Below are 23,033 nucleotides of genomic sequence, written 5' to 3'. Positions count from 1 at the left end.
CAATTTGTTTTGTTTCTCTGGAGAACTCTTTCTAATACTGCTATATTGTGTTTTGTTTATTTGTTTTGGTTAAGGTAATTGAAGTCCAGAAATATTTTTAAATCTGCTCAAGTCTTGGACCCTTTAGATGATCATTTTTCTACCATTTAATGTCCCTAGTTGCTCTTTGTTTTCCATCTGCATCACTTCTCCTACTTCCCATATAATTAACAGTAAAGGAGCTCAAGTCATACAAAAAAGCTCTTCAGAGTTTCTTTTACACATGCTCTTTTACATATCTGTGACTTCATGCAGGCTATTGCCTTTTAATTAAATACCCCTTTTCCCCTTCATCGTCTAGGTAATCTTTTCTTTAATCATCACCTTTTCAGGAAATTTTCTCTTATGCCGCAATTTGTTGAAGATGTCCATTATCTATCCACTACTTATCTTATACAAGTCTCTGTTATGAGACATATCATACAGTATTACTATTAGTAGTATACCTGTATGAGTTATCCAGTAAAAAACATTAAGGGCTTTTTGAGAGTAATAGCTATATCTTTTAAAAAATATTTTATCTCCAACTCCTAAAATAGTGCCGGGCATGAGTATTTGTTGAAAAATTATTAGAATACAATTGCTAGTGGACTAATCTATGATATGATAATTATAGTCATTGAGAATCATTCATTTTGGGGCTAATTATTTTCTTCACACTACTAATTGTCATAAAGCTAAAAACAAATCTCACTTACTTAAAATTAAATAAGCAAACTCAACAACACAATTTTTCCCCCTCTATTGCACATAAAAGGGGTGAATCCTGCTTATATTTTGTGGAATGTCACTAAGCGATCATCATATTTGATTGTGCCTTTATTGTGTAACATTCACTGGTTCTCTAAACAGAATTGCTTTCATCTGAAGACATGCCATTGCCTTTGGTGGATCAAATTTGACTGATGAAAAAGAAGGAGCTGTCATCGTCATTTTTCTGAATCAAAGCAGCCAGTTTCTTTGTATTTTCATTGTAGATTACAGATACAGTATAAAGAATTTGACATCAGATGCTTTTAGAAGTCCTATGCTGGGAAATAAATGAAATGACAACCATTTACTTCTTAGATTGAGCATGTGATTCTATAGGCAGATTTTACCTAACAACAACAACAACAAATACACTTTGTATCTTATAAATGAAAACTAGAGAACATGTTAACTTATCATATAATTAAATTAGACTTATGTGTGTTATCTAATTAGTCTTCTTTAGTAAGCAATTTTCATTTCTATATTAGCTAATTTAGACCTTACTGTAATCTATTCACACTCATAAACTCTAGCATTATTTGGCTGTCTTACATTTTGTGTTTGCATATTAATAAATATCATCTAGACCAATATATTAGTTTCCTGTTGATGCTATAACAAATGACCGTAAAGTGAGTAAATTAAAGCAACATAAACCAGTTTAGTATCTTACAGTTCTGGAGGGCTGAAGTCTGAAATAAGTCCTACAAGATTAAAATCAAAGTGTCAGCAAGGTTGTCTTTATTTCTCAGGGCTCTATAGAATCCATTTTCTTGGCTTTCTTGCTTCTAGAGGCAGCCCACATTCCTTGGCTTTTAACCCCTTTCTCGATCTTTAAAGTTCCTCTCTCCAACTCTCTGCTTCTGTCATCCTCTCTTCCTTTTCTGACTCTGACCATCCAGCCTTCTTCTTTTAAGGACTTTTTTTTAAATTACCTTGAGTCCATCAGAGAATCTAAGGTAATCTTCCCATCTCAAGAGTCTTAATTTAATCACATCTACAAATTCTCTTTGGCCACATAAGGCAACATGTTCACAGGTTCTAGAGATTAGGATGAGAACATCTTTGAAGTAACATTATTCTGTCTACCACAGTCCATATACTTTTTTTCTTACTATATTTATCCAAACAAAGAATCATAACTCAGTAGTAGGAAATATCACTGGAAGTCATAACTCAATCTAAAAAGAAACTCTCTAATAATTATTTTTGGTTAAACATAATCCAATCCCTTTAATATTGTCCAGCTCCCCAATATTAGAAACATATGAACAGAAGCTAGCTAACCATCCATGAGTTAGTTATAGTGGAGAATCTTGCCCTTATGCAGACAAAATAGATGGCCTATTTCTTGTAACTCTAAGAGTCTCTTTTGTTTTAACTATTATCGGATAAAGACAATAGAACCATGCCATTCACTCATTTATTTTTCGTTAATCTTTAAAAGCTAATAAAAAAGAAGAATATAAAATAAATGTTAAATATGCTATAATGCTTGGGATATAAAATAAGCTTATATACATTTTATGTTTATTTTTTGTGTTACCATACATACAGGACTAAATTACTATGATTTTCTCGATGACATTAACTTTGATTATCAGCAGTAAAGGAAGTCAAGATTTTACCTTTAACTATTTGAGAATCTTTGAGCAGAAGGAAAGAGGATGAAAGCGATGAATTACATTTATAAGATACTAATGTGCCCCATTTTAGAATGACCTAGGAATAAATAAGAGCATTTGGTTTACTATCCTCGGTTTGTACATAAGGAGATGGAAACAGAAAAACCTTTTTTTTTTTTTAATGAGTTGCCCAAAGAGATACAACTAGATAGTTACAGAGCTGATGTTAGTCTAGCTTTTCTAATTCTTATTTGGTACTCTGTCCACAACACTATGAACTTTCCAGTTTCCTCATTATTATATAATTTGCTCTGATTTGGTATGGTTTCTCTCTTCTTTTTTCTTTTTTTTTTTTATATGTCAAATTGATATTAATTAGGTCGAGTCCCTTGAGTGGTATCTTTTCCAAAAGAAATGATTATATACAATTGGACAAATGCAATCACATTTCTGTTGCCTTTCCCTCTGCAAGTAAAGAAAGAAAAAGGACATTAAGGATGTTTTCATGCCTTTTCCTTCCATTTCTTCTTAGTAAGAGACATTGAAGATTAGTCGAACTAAATTAGAGACCTTGTTCTGAAAGTGAATGCCAGTAGTTAGTAATAGAAGGTTAAACGGGTCTCAGATTAATTAATGCAGTGTGTGTGTGTGTGTGTGTGTGTGTGTGTGTGTGTGTGTGTGTGTGTGTGGTGTTGGTAGGAGGGATAAACTTCACTTGAAATGATTAAATACACATTGACAAATTTATATATCATATCATCTGTAAATCTTCAATCCATCCCTGATGTGTAAATAAATACTTATGTCCTCTCAGTCCATATTTGAGTGTGTTCATCTCCATGCTACATATAAATTCACGTATAATTTTTATTTTTCAAACAAATACAAATATTCCATTTTTATTTTCAGACAAATGTGTAGACTTGGTGTCTTTTCTTGCTTTAACTAACTGATAGAAGGTCATGATGTTTTGCCACCAATGAGAGATACAAAAATAAATTATTGATTCAATAAATTATTGATAAATTATAGATTCCTTCTTTCAAATACCTTATGTCTAGTTTTGAGTCATATTCTGATAGCTACCTCTTGGGCATGAGCATCATAATTCTCTGTATATTTCCTCTTGCTTATCCCCAGAGTGCTTTAAGGTATATGACAGTCAAACTAGAGTCATTGACTTTGTCTAGCACTCAACTTGTTGTAAAGAGTAGAATATATCTTTAGCGTGATATAAATAATAAATGATAAGTATAATAAAAAGTCTTCAGTGGGTCTTGAGCCAAGTAATATTTCAGTTTGTATAGTACTGCAACAATATACATTAAGATATAGTCATCATGCCACAAAATATATGTAGGTGTAAAAATACTCGTCATTGGTACTAATTCAGATAAACAATTCCCTAAACAGCCATGACATAGATCATTCCCGGAAGTGATGGCATCTTTTGTGAGGCAGTATTTCACTAGTGACATTTTGGTGCCAGTGAATCAACATTTCCAATACTGATTTTCTATTTGAAGCAATCCTGACATCTGGAATTGGTCCCTATAGTAATGCCATTTACTCATCATGGGATAATGCTTCTTAATCACCTTCATCTTAGTTGGAAAAATAAAAAGGATTGTCTATTCAATTTATTCCCTCTCTTTGAGGTTATCTAAATAACTATTTGTGCTATTGAAAATTTTATTGCTGACACTTCTTTTCAGAGAATTTTAACCTACAAAGTTAATTATGAGAATTTTGAATTTTTGATATTTAGAAGTTGTAATTAAGATAAATATAACTCCACTATAATTATATTTGCTTTTAATCATTTAATATTCTGTATGGTGGTGGTGTGCTCATATAGTAATATAGTATAAATATGGAGACTATTAATATTTTTAGATGGTACAATTACAAGGATTATATAATAAAAAATAATTTCAACAGAATATTTAGATTCTTAAAAAACAACTCAGTCCCAAGTCAAGAAGAAACAGAAAATCTGAACTGACTGATTACCACTAAGGAAATCGAACCAGTAATAAAAAAACTTCCCAACAAACAAAAGTCTTGCTTCACAGGTGAATTTTACCAAAAATTTAAAGAAGAATTAACACCTATTCTTCTCAAACTCTTTCAAAAAACTCAAGAAGAGGGAAGGCTCCCAGGCACATTTTATGAGGCCACCATTACTGTAATTCCAAAACTAGACAAAGATGTTACGAGAAAAAATTATAGGCCGATATCCCTGATAACTTAGATGCAAAAATCCTCAACAAAATTTTAATATAGCAAAGGCAATTCAGCAATTTATGGTACATGGTTAAAAATATCATATACCATGGTCAAGTTGGATTTGATTTTTGGGATGCAAGCTTGGTTCAATATCTGCAAATCAATTAATGTGATACACTACATTAACGAATTGTAAGATAAAAATCACGATCATATCAATAGATGCAGTAAACACATTTGACAGAGTCTGGCATCCATTTATGATAAAAACTTTCAGCAAAGTGGGAATAGAAGGAACATATCTCGATATAATAAAGGCCATGTACAAAAAATCCCCAGCTAACATTATAAGCAATGGGGAAAAGCTAAAACCAAAACACTAATTTGAAAAAATATATGCACCCATATGTTCATTGCAGCACTATTTACAATAGCAAGCTATGGAAGAAACCTAAGTGTCCATCAAAAGACGATAGGATTAAGGAGTTACAGTACATATATACAGTGCAATATTAGCCATAAAAAATGAAATCTAATCATTTGCAACAACATGGTTGGACCTAGAGGGTATTACGCTAAGTGAAATAAGTCAGACAGAGAAAGACAAATTCCATATGATTTCCACACTTACATGTGGAATCTAAAGAACAAAATAAACAAACAAACAAAAAAAACCAGAAACAAACTCAGATACAGAGAACAAACTGGTGATTGCCAGATGGGAGGGGGTTGGGGCTGTGTAAAAAGATGAAGGGATTAAGAAATAAAAATTGGTAGTTACAAAATAGTCACCCCTGTGAAGTACAGCATAGGGAATATAGTCAATATTATTGTAATAACCCTGTATAGTTCCAGGTGGGTAATAGACTAATTGGAGGGATCACCTCATAAATTACATAAATGTTTAACCACTTTGCTGCACACCTGAAACTAATATAAAATAATGTTGAATGTCAACTCTAATTGAACAACAAAAAATAAAAGTTTTTAAAATAATATGCTTGTTACTTGGAATTGCTCTGAAGGCAATTTCAAGAGAAGATTAAAAAATATTTTGATCAATGGCATCAATAAAATAAAGAACATAAAAGTGATGCATTTGAATCTATAAGAATTGGTGTACTTTAAATTTTATTTTATAATAATATTAGTTTGTAGATAGAATACCACCATGTTTGACAGAGGTATGGCTGATGATCTGAAATTCATTAATATTTGTAATGATATGGTAAAACTGATGTTCTCATAAACTACTGGAAGCACTATAAATTGGTACAATCCTTTGGAAAACTAACTAGACACTATATACTTGATAATGGCCATGTTCAAAACTTTTTATTATTTTTGGTGTTATAAACCTATTTTGGAGAAGCTGTCATAAGCAAACCATCCAAAATGTAAGGAATGGAAAGTGGAAGGAGAGGAAAAGAATAATATACATTACTTCATACATGGCAGTTTTATTTTATTGGAGAAATGACTGGACTAATGATAACAATAATTACTCAGTCCCTAAAAAGAGATGGAGAAATATATATAATATACTAATTTATCAAATAAGTCTAAGACATTACATAAAATAAAGGTAGTTAAAAGAATAAGTACACATTAATAAAATGTTAAGACTGATAAACCTATGCAAATAGAATGAACTTATACATACACCAAGTAATAAGAGGATATACTAACTTTGTCATTGAGTGCCATAAAATACAGTGAGTAATTCACAAGAGTATGAAGGTTATAGCATCCCAGAGAGTTACCACATCTCAAATAGCACTATGATTGGTGAGGGTAGGACAGAAAACTAATCAATAACTTAAAAAGGCATAATCTTGAGCATTCTTCAAGTTGAACAACCTGGTATAAGAGTTGTCAGCCCTTGAAAACAAGGTTCTTAAAATCAGTTTTATTTCCCTTCCCCTAATATCTTGAACATGCACCAAAAACATAGATTATATTCATCTATTGCTTAATTCAGGATTTTATGTTTTTTAGTTGTTCCTTGACTTATTATTTTCTTCATATACTTATCTGTACATTCAACAGATACTTGTTAAATATCTTATCTGAATGGACAAGGTGTGCTAGTTGCTAGATAGGGAAGGATAATGACCAAGAAACAAAGCCTGCACTCAGCTACATTATAATTTAGTAGGGGAGACACAATACAATAAATACTCAATTTAAAAAAAGGAAAGTGATAAGTATCATAAGAGTGATTTTGCAAATTTAGGGGGAAAAAGAAACTCAATTCAGTCTGTGTTCATTGAACACCTGTTATGTGTCAGACACAGTTGCCAGTGGCTGTAGCTGCAAATGTAAGTAGAACATGATTCATTTCTTACAGGAGTTTTTAGTTTACCAGGATTACCTCCTCTTGGGATGTGAGGAGTGTCAGAGAAGGATGTATGGATGAAGTGACATTTGAGTTGCACCTTAAAATACAGGTAAAATTTTGACATATGGAGAAGAGGGTAAGAGCTTTCCAGGGAGAGGCAAAAGCATGAACACAACAGCATCTGTGATCCTGTTTCTGAACTTATTTTTATTCTTCTGAAGGCTTAGTATAAGGATGATAGAAAGTATAGCTTTGATATATGCTTTAGAACACTTTGTTTTTAGAGCACAAAAGATAAATATTATTAGAAAACTGTATTTTAACTGTTTCAACAAGTTTTGAGTATTTTTATTACCACCATTCACGTTATTGGCACTGTTCGTGGAGATGGTCTTATGCTGTTCCTGTATCTTCCTGTATCTTGGACCCTCCTCTCCCCAAAAGGGTTTGCAACCTCTTGTAGCAAGTAACAAAAATAAGTTAAATCTCACTGCAGTATGATGGGCAGGTATTTTTGAAATAATACATTTCTTAAATATTAGTTTTTCATGGGTAGGGTCTATTCTAGATGTTATATAGTTGCTCTCATCTATTTTTACCCTTCATATTATCTACATGAGTTGAACTTTGAAAAGAAAGAATCAATTCATAAGTTACTCAGGTGGACTTGCTTTTGGATGAGTGATATCAGAAGAAATATTAAATGGCTATTAATGGTCAGGTCTTTTCAAGCATTTTGTAGAAGTCTATATTGAGAAGAATAGGCAAATCGGTATTAACAGAGAGACTGAGAAAGCAATCCAAGAGAAAAGAGCAGGGAAATTATATTCACAAAAGTGGTAATTTCTCTTCTATGGTCCAAATGTTTGACCTCCCTCCCTCCCCCGCCCCAATTCATATGTTGGTATTCTGTTGCCTATTGTGATGGTATTAAGCAGTGGGGCCTTTGGGAGATGACTGATCATGAGGGTGGAGCTTTTATGAATGGGATTGTGCTCTTATAAAAGAGATTCCATAGAACTCCTTAGCCCCTACAGTAACAGTGGAAGACACTAGCTGTGAACCAGGAAGAAGGCCTTCACCAAACTTGACCATGCTGGTGCCTTGATCTTGGACTTCCCAGACTCCAGAACTGTGATTCAATAAATATGTTATTCATAAACTACCCAGTCTGTGGTATGTCCTTATGGCAGTCTTAAAGAACTGAGACAATAACCCTATGCCCTGAACACTTTTAATTTGAGAAAATCCCCCTTTAAAGCTTCTCTGTTTAATATTTTTAAATCTTAGAATTTAAACTACTTTACCACCAATATACTTTGCGAAGATACAAGAAGCCCACATTCTGCCTGCTGGTCAAAAAAGTAGTTTTATCCATTGATAGATTCTTTGTTCAAGTATATCCATCCTATCTGTGATCTGTTTTGCATGTTTAGTTTAAAAGCTCTTTTCTTGGTGTGGTTTTGCTCTGATAGTATTGAACCAGTCTTCGGTCTCATAGTTTTTCCCTACAGGCTTGTAGGAGGTACCTTTCGGATATAAGTATGATATTAATTTTTAAGGTGGCATGCTGCAGTTGGAGCTTTGGCCCAAATTATGGGCTGTTTTTGAGAATCCCTGCTGATAATTTTACATGACATTCACTTTTCTGAAAGCTGAGAAGAGGGAACAGCAGGATATTTTGATCTTGATAAGTGGTACACGACAGACTTTAGATTTGGTTATAGATTGATGTTAGTGGAATATTTGCACAGAACTTGATGATTTAAAATAGATTTTCACATATATTAATATCAATAACTATATAAATTCCATTGCTATTACATCTATTCCATAGTTAATGTAAAATGGACTTCAGAGAGATTAAGTGTCTTATTGAACAATTGCACAGTTAGGACTTAAACCAATTCTTGTGATTTCATGTCCAGCTACCCCTTTTTCTGTCGCCATTAGTTTGGAGTACAATCTTTAGAATTACATTTGAAAATTGTCATGATTAAGTTAGCTTCATAAAAATATCCTTTTTAATTGATAAATGACATAGACTGAGTAGATGGAGGACCAGATTCAACATCATATTTTAGATTTAAGCCTGGGTTCTAGGTAGTGAGTATTTAAATAACTTTTGATGCTGCCTTAATATTTTAATGCCACTGTGAAATAATCTGTTCACATATGTTACATACACAGTAACACAAATGAACAGATACTTCCAAAGACTCACTGTCATTTCACCTAACCTACCAAGAAAACTATTTTTTATCTCCTTTCTTAATTTCACTGTTGCCAATTTTTTAAAGTAAAAAGATGGCTAATTAATACTTAAGTAAATCAAATGCCAAGTCTTATCTCCTAAGCTACAGCTTTATCCAGTGTCACTTTCTTTTTTATGTGTTTTCTTAGTACAAAAATTAAAGTTTTTCTAATAATTGCCAGTCTAAAATCCTTAAGGAAGTTTCTGCTTGGGAAGGGTCAGCAATGAATATGCAGGACCAAATATTATTCAAAAGAGAATCTTAGTCTCTTTGAGCTGCTATAACAAAATATCCCAGATTGGGTTACTTATAAATAGATATTTACTTATTGCAATTCTGGAGGCTGCAACTTCAAGATCAAAGTGTTATCATGGTCAGATGAAGGCCCTCTTCAAGGTCACAGACTTCTTATATCTTCGCATGGTGGAAAGGATGAGTTGTCTTTCTGGGGCCTCTTGTATAAGGGTGCTAATCTCATTCGTGAGACTACATCCTCAGGACCTAATCACCTCCCAGAGATCCCATATCTTAATACCATCACCTTGGGCATTAGGTCAACATATGGCTTGTGGAGGAGGGAGGGCACAAACGTGCAGACTATAGCACAGAGTCATTCTAAAATTTAAGAAAGAAGTTTTAAGAACATATAGCCCCCTAATTTTACAAGTGAGGACACTGAGATCACATATTCCCCAAAGTTATTTGTGTATATTAGTGGCAAAGTAGTAATGAGAAATGAAGGGCCCTGAATCCTGCCCCCTATTTTCTTAGATTTGGTCTGTTTTCCCTCTGAATAGAGCATCAATCGATCATCACGGTAGTAATTTTTAAAAGAGAATAATTGCAAAATACGGGGAAAAGGAATTTTTAAAAAGTAAAGGAAAGCAGTACAATTTTAACCTTTTCAAGTTGCCAAGAGAAAGAGTGATAAAGAACATTTACTTTCTGAAAATAAAATTTAATTGGATCAGGGAGGATGGAATAAAATGAGAGTAGAAAAGTCATTTACTCTTTCAAAATATGGATAGGCCGCATTGAACTTTTCACCTTCTACTGTATCAGGGTTTATTGGTGTGTAATTACAGGTCCTCGCCACATGCCATCAATCCTTATTTACTGTTCTAATTTGAGTTGACCCTGTTTAGAAGATGCCTCTTGTATACAGTAGATATAGGAGAAGATAGATTTTAAGGTGAATTTTAAAGCAAATTAATACTGTTTTCAATTTATTTCTCGTTGTATTTGCTTTTTACCAATTTCATTTAAAAGTTGTAAGAACAGGAATTTTAGATTTATGGACAAAAGCCACCTCTAGCTAATTTAGGTCTTTGATCACTTCGTTAGCAATACCAAAACACGAAGGCACTTACACATGGTATATTACGTTATAGAGCATTTAACAATATAATCATTAAAATTGTCTTAGTTTCTATCAAGTCTATATGCATTTAAAGCAGCTATCTTATTTAAGGCAGGCATACTAATGGGCCCGGTTGTTTTGGACAGACAAAACAGTTTGGTGTTGAAGATTGTTGCTGAATCATTGGTGTGTTTTATGTCTGTAGTGTGAGCAAGTATGCATACTGCTAAGTTCTTCAATATATTTCTAGGTAAGAAGATAGTGAATGATTTCTCAATCCAAGCATGCTAGAGCATTTTGCAGTATATTTACTACATAAGCATGACTGCTTTAAAGTTCAACAGTCACTGCAATATGTGGCCACCTCTTTTTAACTGTTACTCAAGTATTTGGCTCTGGTGTAAATCTGCACAGCCTCATGTATATGCTCTTTTCTACTTAGTTCAGCATTGCAAAGCAGAGAAATTCGTAGTTCTGATTCACAGAGATTACTATTTTGTTATCATGTTCAAGTAGTGATCTGCTAAAATTCTACCTGTAAAAGAAAAAGAGGTTCACTCTTGTATTATCAAGGTCATTACTGAACTCAATTCCTTCAGTTTAAAAGCACAGAGATGCCATCTAGCAGCCGCCCACAGGAATGTCTTAGACAGGAATAGTCCTTTCTCTATAAAACTGAGCAATAATTGAATTCCTACAAGCTTTTAGTTTTTAAAAAAAATTTACTTATTGAATATGATTTGGTATATTGCCTATAATTCAGATACTCCATTACAAATGAAACTAATTAATATCTCTTAAAATAGACAAAGTGATATACTCATGAGTTCCAAATGAAACCAGAAACTTGGTGATAAGATTTTAATTAAGAAAACATAATTCTCATAATTTTCCTGAGAGGAAATTGATAATCTGTCTATATAAGAATACAAATAATCAATTAGCAGAGTGAATTGCTTTATTTTGTTAAAAGAAAATACTAATCTTGCTAATTTTCTGATATATTAAATGAGAGAAAAGAAAGTAAGTACACGTTGAAAGTAGATTCATCCTATTAATATTAGAAGTTTGGGCATTTTTTTAAAATTTAAAAATAAAATTGACTTTCAAGTAACTTATGTTACCATAAGATGGCGATACTTAAGCACTTTATAAAATGTCATAAAAATTTGTAAGTCTCAATCTGAAGAAAAATTATAAACATAAATATTATATAGTGTTCTATGGAATGGAATTGGTATTGTTAGAAAGCCTTTTTGTTTTCAGATCAATTAATATATAAAAAGCACTCTCTAATATTTAGATTTCTAATATATGTCACAATCCTGTATCTGAAAAAAAAATTTATTCAATTTTAAGAGCTCTCCTATTCGCCAGTTCTATCTCTGTGTGATTATACACATGCTTACTGTAAACATAAAGTGTAATAATATAGAAGAATACTTAAACAAATTTATTTAAAAATGTTATGAAATATATCAGTGCTAACATATTAGTATTAAAAAATCAGCAGTTTTTCTGTGCATTTAAGTGTCATCACTTAATTATTATTTGTTGAAAAATGGGTTTGTACGATACTGTTATTGGATTTTTAATTTCAATTTCACTAAACATAATTTGCATTATGAAAGCTAATTTTATTATGTGAACCCTTAAGTAGTTAGAACAATAATAAGTAAAATTTGAGAAAATTCCTAGTTTATTACCTAATTCACAATTATTTTGAGAATTGAATGGTGCCATTTGTGAGGGCGGGCAGTGATATAGTTTGGTGATGAACGATAGTTTTGGTAAAACATGCAAAAATAGGTTTTATTCGCTTTTTTAAAGCAATATTTGTCTACCAGGTCAAAAACTTTTTACAACATTAAAATCACTTGCTATGAACATTTTAATATTCTCTGTAATGCTGTATGTGATATAGAACAAATTACCATCTTCTGTTCTTTGCATACAGTAATGCAATATTTAGAAGCTGAAAAGGACAGTTTAAAAAGTTAATGTATACCTTCCATCCCTAAATTTTTCAGCTCATTTGTACCAAACAGCCACAGCTAAGTCTGAAGAAAAGTTTTATATTGTTGAATACCCAGAAATAAACTTGTCAATACTAGAAAAGGTCATATGGACTAAAAATGGGTCATTTATTTGGGGGATTTATCTTGGTATTTAACAGTTCTTCTTTGTTTATGTATTTAATTGGGGAAAGAATGGAGTGCAAGAAGTAAAGATATTTATGCATTAAAGATATTAGACAAACTACACATGTCATTTTTAGCAAAGCTCTACATTTCTAAGTTCATTTTAAAGAATGACAAAATTCACTTTTAGTCAAGTGATTTTTTTTGCAATAATTCAATAATTAGGTTTGTTTAAAAAAACTGTTTTACTAAGAATATTCCAAATGAGGTACCTAATGGAATGTGTTCAAAAGTTTTAACCAACAATTATAATGAAAACGGTAGTGGAATGTGTCACTATAGATCTAGAGGCAAGAAGAAAAAAAAAAGGATTTAAAAAATATAAAACCAAAATCAACACTTTTAACCTAGATATAAAATGCTTTGAAGCTATCCCTTAGTATGTAAAATATTAAGATCATTAAGATGCCATTCACACACTGCAAAGATTTCAGTGACAATATTAGCACAACTATAGCTTTAAAATAAAATGATTTTATTCTCATTAGGTCTCTTATGAAAAGTGCACAGAAATAATTATGAGTATAATGACATGATGCTAAGTTTTTACTATATACTGTATTAGGCCTAGAAATATTCAGTCAGCCGCAGTATTGGATTATGCTTGGTTACATCTTAATTAGTTCTATTCAATTATGAAAAGAAACTTAATTTCTCTATACCACTCAGATGATGTAAAGCTTTAAAAATAACTTTACAATATTTCAAAGTACATAAGCTTTAAGTGATTTTGTAATATGGCATCATTTTTTTTCTGTTGTGTCAAATTGCTCTTGATCAGTTAAACAAGTAAGTAATTTTAAAATTGTATCTCTTACTATTTTTACGAGACACTTTATCTTGTATTCCAGATAATTATGATTTTCTTAGAATGCTGAAGCTCTCAAATAATCTCACTTTATCATCAAAACCTTGATCATACACTGCTGAAAATATTTCTTCTTATTTTTCTGTATTTTTTAAAAAAGAGCTTAGCGTTCTCTTTAATTGCCAGTACCAGATAATTTTCAGAGTTCAACAGCAATGAGATACCTCATTCTTCCTATTGCCCTCCTAGCGTGATAAGGTTCTCACTTCCTGTTTAACACTGATAATCGGAACTTCCTCACTGCCCTCTAATTTCCTTAATGAAAAGAAAGAAGCAAATAAACACAAGCCCCTTTCACCAACGCCTCTCAGCCATGGCAGAGAGTACAGCTCTGCCTCTTTGCCGTGTGTTACAAGCAGCATCCCAAATGTTTTTGGACACAAACCGCAGCACGTCTGCGATGGGGGTATTACTGACCAGGATCAGCTGGAAAACACTTCTCTGCTTTCAACAAAGAAACGGTTCACCATCTCCTAATACATGTTTACAAATTGCATTGTTTGAGCTGCTAACTCCTTTGCATTACTCGTCCGACTTCAGAAGAGCACATTAAGCACTCGGATACAGAATAAGCTAAATTCCCGGGAGAGCCGCATTGCCCGCTGCCCATATACATTATATTCGCTCTTGGTCCCCCCACACCTCCTCTTTCCAGGACTCTACCTTGAGGAGCTCTTCCTCCGGTAGTTCACCTTGCTATCTTCCAAGCAGTGGGAATATGCCAGGCACCACAAGATAGCTGGAGAGCTGTCTTTCGTGCCTTTTGGGGGCATATTTATTTGCATTTTTGGCCGGTTTGTTTCATATCGCACATTTATTTCAAACAAGAGTTAAAATATTGCCCCTACCTTGGAAGGATCTAATCCAGCAAGCAAAGACAGCAGCAGGAGATTGAGTAGATTGGATGTCGCCTGCATTCTGATCTGGGTTTTTGCCCCCTCTTTACTCTCTTTTATGTAGCCACTCCACTCACTGCAGAGACCTTTCCCTCGTCAGTTGCACTTTCTGCCTGCCAGTCAGAGCAGAGTGGAGATAGAGGCGGTAGCAGGAGCAGGAGCAGGAGCAGCAGCAGCCAGTAGCAGTAGCGGCAGCAGCGGCAGCCGCCCTGGGGGGCGATCATTCCGCAGGCATTCTCAGAGCTGGGAGTTCGCGAGCTCGGGGGTGGGTTGGGCTGCAGTGGGCGCTGACCGAGGTTCTGAAGCGCCTCCAGCCTGCGCGTTCCAGTTTACCCTCTCTTCCGCCGCTATCTAGCCAGTCCACCTCAAAAGTTTTGACCCAAGCAAAAGATAAAGAGAGTAGAGGCTGAGAGAGGTGTGGAGACCTGGACAACGGATATGACATCACTACAGCTCCTGGGGGCTTGGGGAGATATTTTGCGGGGAATTTGTTAACCAAACAAGGATCGACTCGTGTTCCAGTTCAGCATTTGCTGGCAACTTGAGCTGCAGAGAAGTAAAGAGTCAGCTAGATAAAGGATTATGAAACACATAATGCCTGGAACCTTCTACTGTCATTGACAGAGGCCTCGATATCATATTTAGTGTTTTAAACAAAGTTTACAGTGCAGACTATCAATGTGTATTTTCTGTCCAATGCACAAAGTGTGTAGCTGTTATATATGCATATATGCACTGTCATTTATGAATAATCTATTAAAATAATCTATTCGGTTAGGTATTAATGCATATTTATCTTAATCTAGGCGCTTTTGCTCATCTGAAAATACTATGCAGAAATAAATGGAGAGACTCTTTTCTCCTTATAAATTGGATATTCCATTAGTAACTCCCCTCCGCTGAAATCTTTCTCCCTCACACACAGCGATACCCAGTAATATAATTGCCTTTTCAATCTGACTCCTGTTTATGCCTGAAGAAGAATTCAGTGATGGATGGACAGTGGGATGGGAAAAGTGATTATTCCAACTTTCCAAGTACTTCTGTTTTGTAGAGTTCAAGGAAAGAGGCAGAATAGCTGCCTCACAAGAGCAAATAAAGAATAAATGACAAACTGTTTCATGCACCCTTCATCGTTTAACTGTACTCAAGCAACTCCATTTATTTGAAGCTGGAAAACATTGTGTTCTCCATAAGATGAAAAGGTGAGGAGTTGGCAACCACTCTGAAACTCCTTCTCATACAATTATGCTTTTAAAACTCTTTGAGTTGTCTTCTGTTGGTTTTTCTAGAAATGATAAGAGTTAAAATATGTGAACTGGTGATATAAATATTGCTTCCACATTAAAAAGATGATAAATTGTTTGAGATATCAGATACACACTCTACCAATATTTTACTGAAAACTTCATTTTTTTTCAGTATAAGAAATCTCAACTAGGATTCAGATACTTTTGAAAGTTATAATCCCCAAGGATTTACATCATATGGCATCTGTTTTTATCCTGATATTATTATGAATATGTGTGCATGTGTGTATGAGTACTTGAGGTCTTCTTTTTATACAAAATATAAATAGCAAGAAGAAAAATTTGAAAATTCCTTTTGAAGAGATAGGTAATGCATAGGAAATAGATGGCAGAATAACAGAAAGAAGGTGGGATTATTTGGGAGCCATTAGTTTATCGATAACCCTACCAATCATTACCACAGTTGGAAATTCCCATTATTTTCTAGCAGAGACAGAAAACATAAATTTTTTTCTTTGGAGGTAAAAGATAAACTGCAGAGTTATGTCTGTCACCCTTTAGGATAACTTTCTAGAGCATATTTGAAGCTAACTCTTTTAAAAATCTTATTACATTTGTTTAATTATCTGTCTATGAATAATAAGTTAGCATAGAATAATTTTAATGATTCATACATAAAAATTGTTGGAAATTTTATTCTGCACCTATTTTCAAATCATTGCCCAATTTGAAAATGAATTTGCACAGGTACAGTAGTTGGGTGATTATAATAGTGCATTTTTATTACCTATACTAAATACAACATAATTGTATGATTTTTTGTTTTACACATGTTTTTCTGTCTTCTCAGAATGTCTTCTACCACCTTTTTTTTCATCTACACCTCTCAGCAGGAAGGGTAGCATGCTTATTTGCAATGGAAGCTGTGTTTAACATACACACAAAAAAGTAATATGAAAACATAATCATACCAATTTTATCACCTCAAGATCAGCATGCTCTTTTAATGACAATATTTTTTTTTCTGAGAATAAAAATTATTCTGACCTTATACTTGGTGAACCATATTAATGATTGCTCCAAAATTTCTGTATGGGCACATTTTTCCCTTTAACTTTCCATTTTCCTATATTTCATGACACTAGAAGATCATTTGTAACAAGGAGTTAAGAAGACAAATTCTATGAACTTTGCCAAGGAAATGTGATAGAAAATGATAATACTTAAAGACCTAAAATAAGCAATGCATCATAATTATGATACAATGGAAACAGATATTAGCATACTTAAAACATTCTTGCCAAAGAAAAGCTTAGTCATTTGTAGAGAACAGTCAAGTTTAGTAATAAACGAAAAACTGTCGAATGTGCCACTGAAAAACAAAAGCTGTAACTAAACAACACAAATTCACCAAATACCCCAATACTTCCTCTTTCTTTAAAAAATAAAATAAAATAAAATTGAATTGTTTTTCTTCAACATAATTCTGACAGTTTTCGGTCATTTGTTTTGTAATAAAGCTCTCTTATAATACATTTCCACACAATCAACTTGATGACGTTGTAGGCCACATCATATCTGTACATAACAATTTACACAGCATTTATCCTTGTAAAAAAGAAAGTCCATAGCTTGTTTTCTACATAAACTATTCAAGTGTTCTATAATAGAAAGAAAATGGTATATACACTTTTGTTTTCACAGTCACCTCAAATTGGTTACCGTAATTTAATAGGAACTGGAGCTTAGAACAAAAAAAAAAAAATAAAAAAGTGATTCATAGCATAGATTTAGAAATATTGTATTTTTCAATATGTGCAGGGGGGAATATATTTCATATTTATGTGTCTAATTACAGTTAGCCTTTTTTATGCCTACAATGGGTACACAGTTGCTTTGAAAGTTATAAAATATTCACAGATTTTAGCCAGTAGTACCTACAGAGTCAAAAATAAAAAAGAAGCTTATATGAAATGGTGTACATATACAATACCTAGAACAAAGAATGTGACTTTTTAAACATTTATGCCCAGTATTACAAAAGTAAGTTCTTAATTATATAATGAATTATATTTTAGTTATTTTATGTTAGTCTTCTTTTGATAAGGGACTGTATGACATATTTCTTTCAGACATGTTATATTTTTTCATTTTTCCGGGGTTTTTCCTTTTTTTTAAAAAAAATGCTGTTCCCTATTTTGATTTTCATCTATCATTTATCACCAGAAGACTTAGTTATTTTAGAAAAATAATAAAGAAGATTATCCAGAAGGTTATTTAAACCCTGAGTAAATTTTCATCCTTTGTTACATAAACGAGGATAGTCTTTGGTTCACTTTCTAATGTCCTTGACTTGTCAGAGTACTGCCACTCTAATTTTTTGTCGTCTTATTCTCTGTTCTCACTTGAGGTGACTTTGCCATTGTCATCTAGATCCCCTACCTTTCCTCACTACCCTATCTAAAATAACACCCAGTCATTCTCTATTTATTTATTATTTTTGATTAGGTTGGTTATTTGTGGTCTGTCTCCTTTATTAAAATATACTCTCCATGAGGAAGAGTGTTTGTTTGCTATTCTACTCTAATTTAATCACCTAGAGTAGTGCCTGGCACCTGGTAGTCATTTAATCCACAGTGATTTAATGAATGAGTGAATTTCCAACCCTAATTCTACTTCATGCATGATATTTATATACCCGAGGTTTGCTAGATGTCAGTCACTTAATTTCTCATAGATACCTCAGACTTAATGTTTCAAACCAGTATATTTTCCTCAGTTATATTAGTTTAATTTCTCCATTGCAAAGCAAGAAGCATAGAAGTCACACTTGATCTCTCCCTCATCTCTATCCCTGTATTCAATCTATTAACAATGTTAATTTTTTCTCTGTAATACCTCTAAATCCATTCACTTCTCCATGTATACCTAGATCAGAATCTCAATTTATGTCATCTGAATTATTACAATGTTTTCCCCTCCTTGGCCTTACCATCAGTTTTTTTTTTTTTAACTTCTACTTTCACCCTTCCATTTATACTTCACAGAGGACCTGATATGGTTGATTTAAAGACTAATTTGGCCATGTTGCTTCTTAGATTAAAGGACTTCAATGCTCCCTATCTTCTACATGATCAAGCGTGGACTCCCTAAACTGACTGGTCCACGGTCCTGCATGATATGGCCTCTTGCCTTCCTCTCCAGTCTCATTTCTAACCATAGACTCTCAATAATTTGAATCCAGTAAAATTTTAATGCTTCTAATTTCCTTCACACCATTCTCCTTTTTCATTAATAGTTTTTTTTCCCCCCTGAACAATATTTGTTCTACCTTTAAATTTCATTTTAAATGTCACCTCATCTAGAAATTTTTTCCTGGACCCCCAGTACCATCCCTCAAAGTTTCTCTTCTCATTTTTTAAATAAGATTTCGTGCATATTTTTATCATTGTATGTTTACTACATCTGATTCTTAGAATCTACTTTTGTGTCTTCACTTGATTTTCAAGCTCTTGAAGATGTTTACGTATCAATTGCTGCATAACTAACCCTTCTGAAATGTAGTAGTTTAAAACAAAAATATGTCATTAACCCTCATGGTTCTGTGATAATTCTCATCCGAGGTTTCTTATTCAGTCTCAGTCAAATGGAGACTAGAGACATCTCACGGCTAGAGTTGGCTAGATATCCAAAATGGCTCACTCACATGGCTGAAGTTGCTGCTCTCAGGTGGTTGCTCAGGTGAAGTTGCTGACTAGATTCCCTTTATTTCCTCATTCTTTGTGGCTCGTATTTCCTATAGCACGACAGCTAGGGTCTGAGGGAGCAGCCCAAGAGCTAATATTCTAAAAGATGTAGGCAGACATTGCAAAGATTTTCCACTTAGTCTAGTAAAGAGAAAAATGAAATAATCCAAAACAGCTAATTATTCAAAACATGTTTATTTGAATTTGTTATTTTTTCTGTGTATGTATGTTTACAATAGAAAATAATTATAATACAGTTCAAAATGGCGGACAGAACATAATGTGTTTATTGCATCTCCCTATACTGATCCTTTTAAATATACGGACTACAAATTTTCTTTTAAGTATAAAGTAAGGGAAGCAGAGATATCAAAGGAAATCGTGCAAGATAAGAATTAGGGAAAAGAGTGTTAATGATGGAAAACAGAGGAGTGAAAACCTTCGTCTGAGAGGGAACTGGAAACATGCTCGCGTTGACTGAGGAAGCTCTTCTGCCTCTTAGAACTCCAGCAGTGGGTGAATGCAAGAGGGTTGGTTTCCTGTTCCTCTCACATACCCCTAGTCCGGAAGCTAAGGAGCCTGATGCTGACCCTCAGGAAAAAAACAAACAGAAAAGATTGTTCTCTTGAACATCCAAGAAGCATCTTGGGAGAAAGATGGAAGTTAATAGGAGTGTTGGCAGAGCAATTAAAGCCTCCTCAGTTTAGCCCTTCACACTCGCTTCCCCTCCCCCCACCCCAGAACACAGCTCTCACATTCTCACTCTAGGTAGGGGCTGTTATATACAGAGCTCCCAATTTTCCTATTTCATTATTATTTTTAAAAATGATTTTATTTTAATGGAACATTTGATGTGTGCAAAATGATAAATACAATGCAGATAAAAAAGGTACAACAAATAATAACAAGCCAAACACACATATACATAGAACATTACTGTCCGTGCTGTTCATTACCTACGTCCCACTCCTCTTTGCCCCAAGGGTAATTACAATTCTGAATTTTGACTTGTTATATTTTGGGTTTTCACCATTGTTTTGTTACTTTACTATTAAAACAAAGGTTTCAGAGATTTTTCTTAATTCTATGTAACTGGCATCATACTGCACATACTGTTACTGCCTTCTTCACTCATAAATATTCTATTTTTTGAGATTCTGGCATATTGCTGTGTGGTTCTGTAATCCTTTAATTTGAATTATAATTTTCCATTGTATGAATATGTTGTCAAGTTGTCATTTACCTATGATAGACATTTGCATCTTTTGAAGTTTTTGTTATTACAGTGCTGCTAATGAATGCTTTTGTACGTGTCTCCTGGTGTATTTGTGCAAGTACAAGATACATGAAATTACTGGTTCATGTGAAATGAGTACTGTCAGTCACACACTATAATGTCAAATGCACTGGTATATGCCTCATTCATTTATTAAAGTGTTAAATTAATATTTATTAAGCATAAATTAGGTGCCAGGCAGTATTCTTAGACCTAGAAATAAATCAGTGAACAAAACAAACCAACAAAAAATACATGCCCTTGTTGAAGCTCACATTCTGTTGCCCAGTAGTAACGTATAAAAGTTTCTGATATTGTGGAATTGTCTATGTTTTTATTTCTTTGCCAGTATGGTTGGTAAAAAATAGTATTATATTGTGTTTTTAAAATAGTTTTAAATATAGCTCTATTCAGAAAAAAGTAATTTGCCTTAAAGTACACATATTTGAAGTGTACAATTTAATAAGTTTTAACATAAATATATACTCATAACATCATCATCACAAATAAGATAATGAACGTATTACCCCCCTTCCCCTCATTTTTATCATGCACCTTTTTAATCCCTTCAGGCTGCCTTTCATTTCCCTTAATCTCACATAGAACAATTGATAAGCTTTATCATATATCAGTGTGCATACCCTGGTATGATATGTAAATGGAATCATAGAATATGTACTCTTTTCTGTCTGTATTCTTTGACTCAGCATAATTATTTGAAAGCTACCCATGTTGTAGCGTGTCTCAGTGGTCCGCCTCTTTTTATTGCTGAATGGTATTCCATTATAGAGATACACCAGTTTTGTTTTTCCATTTACTCAACATTTGAGTAGTTGTCAGATTTTGTGTATTTGTGTCCAATAATTAATAGCAGCTTTACTAGTAATAGGCCAGACAATTCTTTGTCATCTGGGGCTGTCCAATGCATTGTAGGATGTTCGGCAGCATTGCTGGCCTTTACCTCCTAAATGCCATAGTAACCTTCCAGGAAGGACAACCAAAAATGGGTTCAGATTTTGTTAAATGTCCCTTGAAAATCAAAATACCCTTGGTTGAAAACCACCGGCTTATTTGAACATGTGAAAAAACACATTAAAAAAAATAACAGACACAATTGTTAGATATTTATATAATTTATGAAGTGATCCTGCTGATTGCTCTAAACCCATCTGCCTCTACATACAGCCATTACAATACTATTAACTATATTCCCTGTGCTGTACTCGATGTCCTCATGACTGTTTTGTAACTACTAACTTATACTTCTTTGTCTTTTCACCTTTTTCACCCAGCTGCCCAACAGTCTCCCCTCTGGCAATCACCAGTTTCTTCTCTGTATTTGTCAGTCTGAAACTCATATAAAATAAAATTTAAAAAAAGTTTAAGTATCAAGGTAAGACTTTCTCTATCATTTTATGACTTACTATAAAGCAGAAGAAATAGTGACATTGTGGTATTAACATAGGAATAAACAAATTAATCAGTGGAATAAAATGTAATACTAAGAAACTCAGACACACAAAGCTCATTTGTGGCAGAAGTGGCTTTTTTTTGAAGGTCAGTGAAAAATATGAGTTTTTTGAGATATGTAGATAAAGCAATTGGCAATTCATATACCGAACTGAAATGAAAGGAAAGGAATTAGTTCCCTATACTATATTAGTATAAGGAGGCTAAAATTAAAAAAGAAAAAGTAAATTTTTATAATTTTTGAAAGCAATATATCACTGCTTAAATTATTCAGGTAAAAATTATCTCTGATTTTAATATTAATAAAATAACTGTCACTTATGAAGGATCTTTTATGTACAAGTACTTTTCATTACTATTTCCAGTCTTCCAATAATATTTGAGGTGGGAATTCTCGTCCGCATTTGGAGATCAAAATAACTGAGTCCCGGTGAAAAGAAGTAATGTGCCCATAGTCATCCGAATGGCAAATGTTCCAGCAAGATTTCGATTTCATGAATGCTTGCCTTGGAAAATCATGTTCTTTGATAATAAACACATGAACCATAATCTCATCAAACTGCCTATCATTTTTTCGATGTGTTTAATTTTTACTCCTACCTTAAGCCCATCAATTGTCTAAACTTTGGGATTAATTCTTACTCCAACACATATTGTATCAGAATGTCATTGATCGGTTCAAAAGCTTGACTAAGAAACAAATTATTCTCTTCTGCTAGTACCT

At 33.3% G+C, this 23,033-nt stretch overlaps 1 protein-coding gene across 1 annotated transcript in view; it reads right to left on the bottom strand.

Annotated features, from left to right (window-relative positions):
- OLFM3 (olfactomedin 3) overlaps positions 1-14,728 on the bottom strand; it is a 174,721-nt gene extending 159,993 nt beyond the window's left edge. The window contains exon 1 of the mRNA XM_011368235.1: positions 14,520-14,728. Within this exon, the coding sequence (XP_011366537.1) occupies positions 14,520-14,588 (69 nt within the window). The 5' untranslated portion in view covers positions 14,589-14,728. The remainder of the gene's footprint in view (positions 1-14,519) is intronic.
- Between the last annotated feature and the right edge of the window lie 8,305 nt (positions 14,729-23,033).

This window comes from Pteropus vampyrus, unplaced genomic scaffold, assembly GCF_000151845.1.
Source record: "Pteropus vampyrus isolate Shadow unplaced genomic scaffold, Pvam_2.0 Scaffold6, whole genome shotgun sequence".
Classification (NCBI taxonomy): domain Eukaryota; kingdom Metazoa; phylum Chordata; class Mammalia; order Chiroptera; family Pteropodidae; genus Pteropus; species Pteropus vampyrus.
The sequence above is the reverse complement of the archived record's forward strand: the minus strand, read 5'-3'. Positions and strand labels throughout refer to the sequence as shown.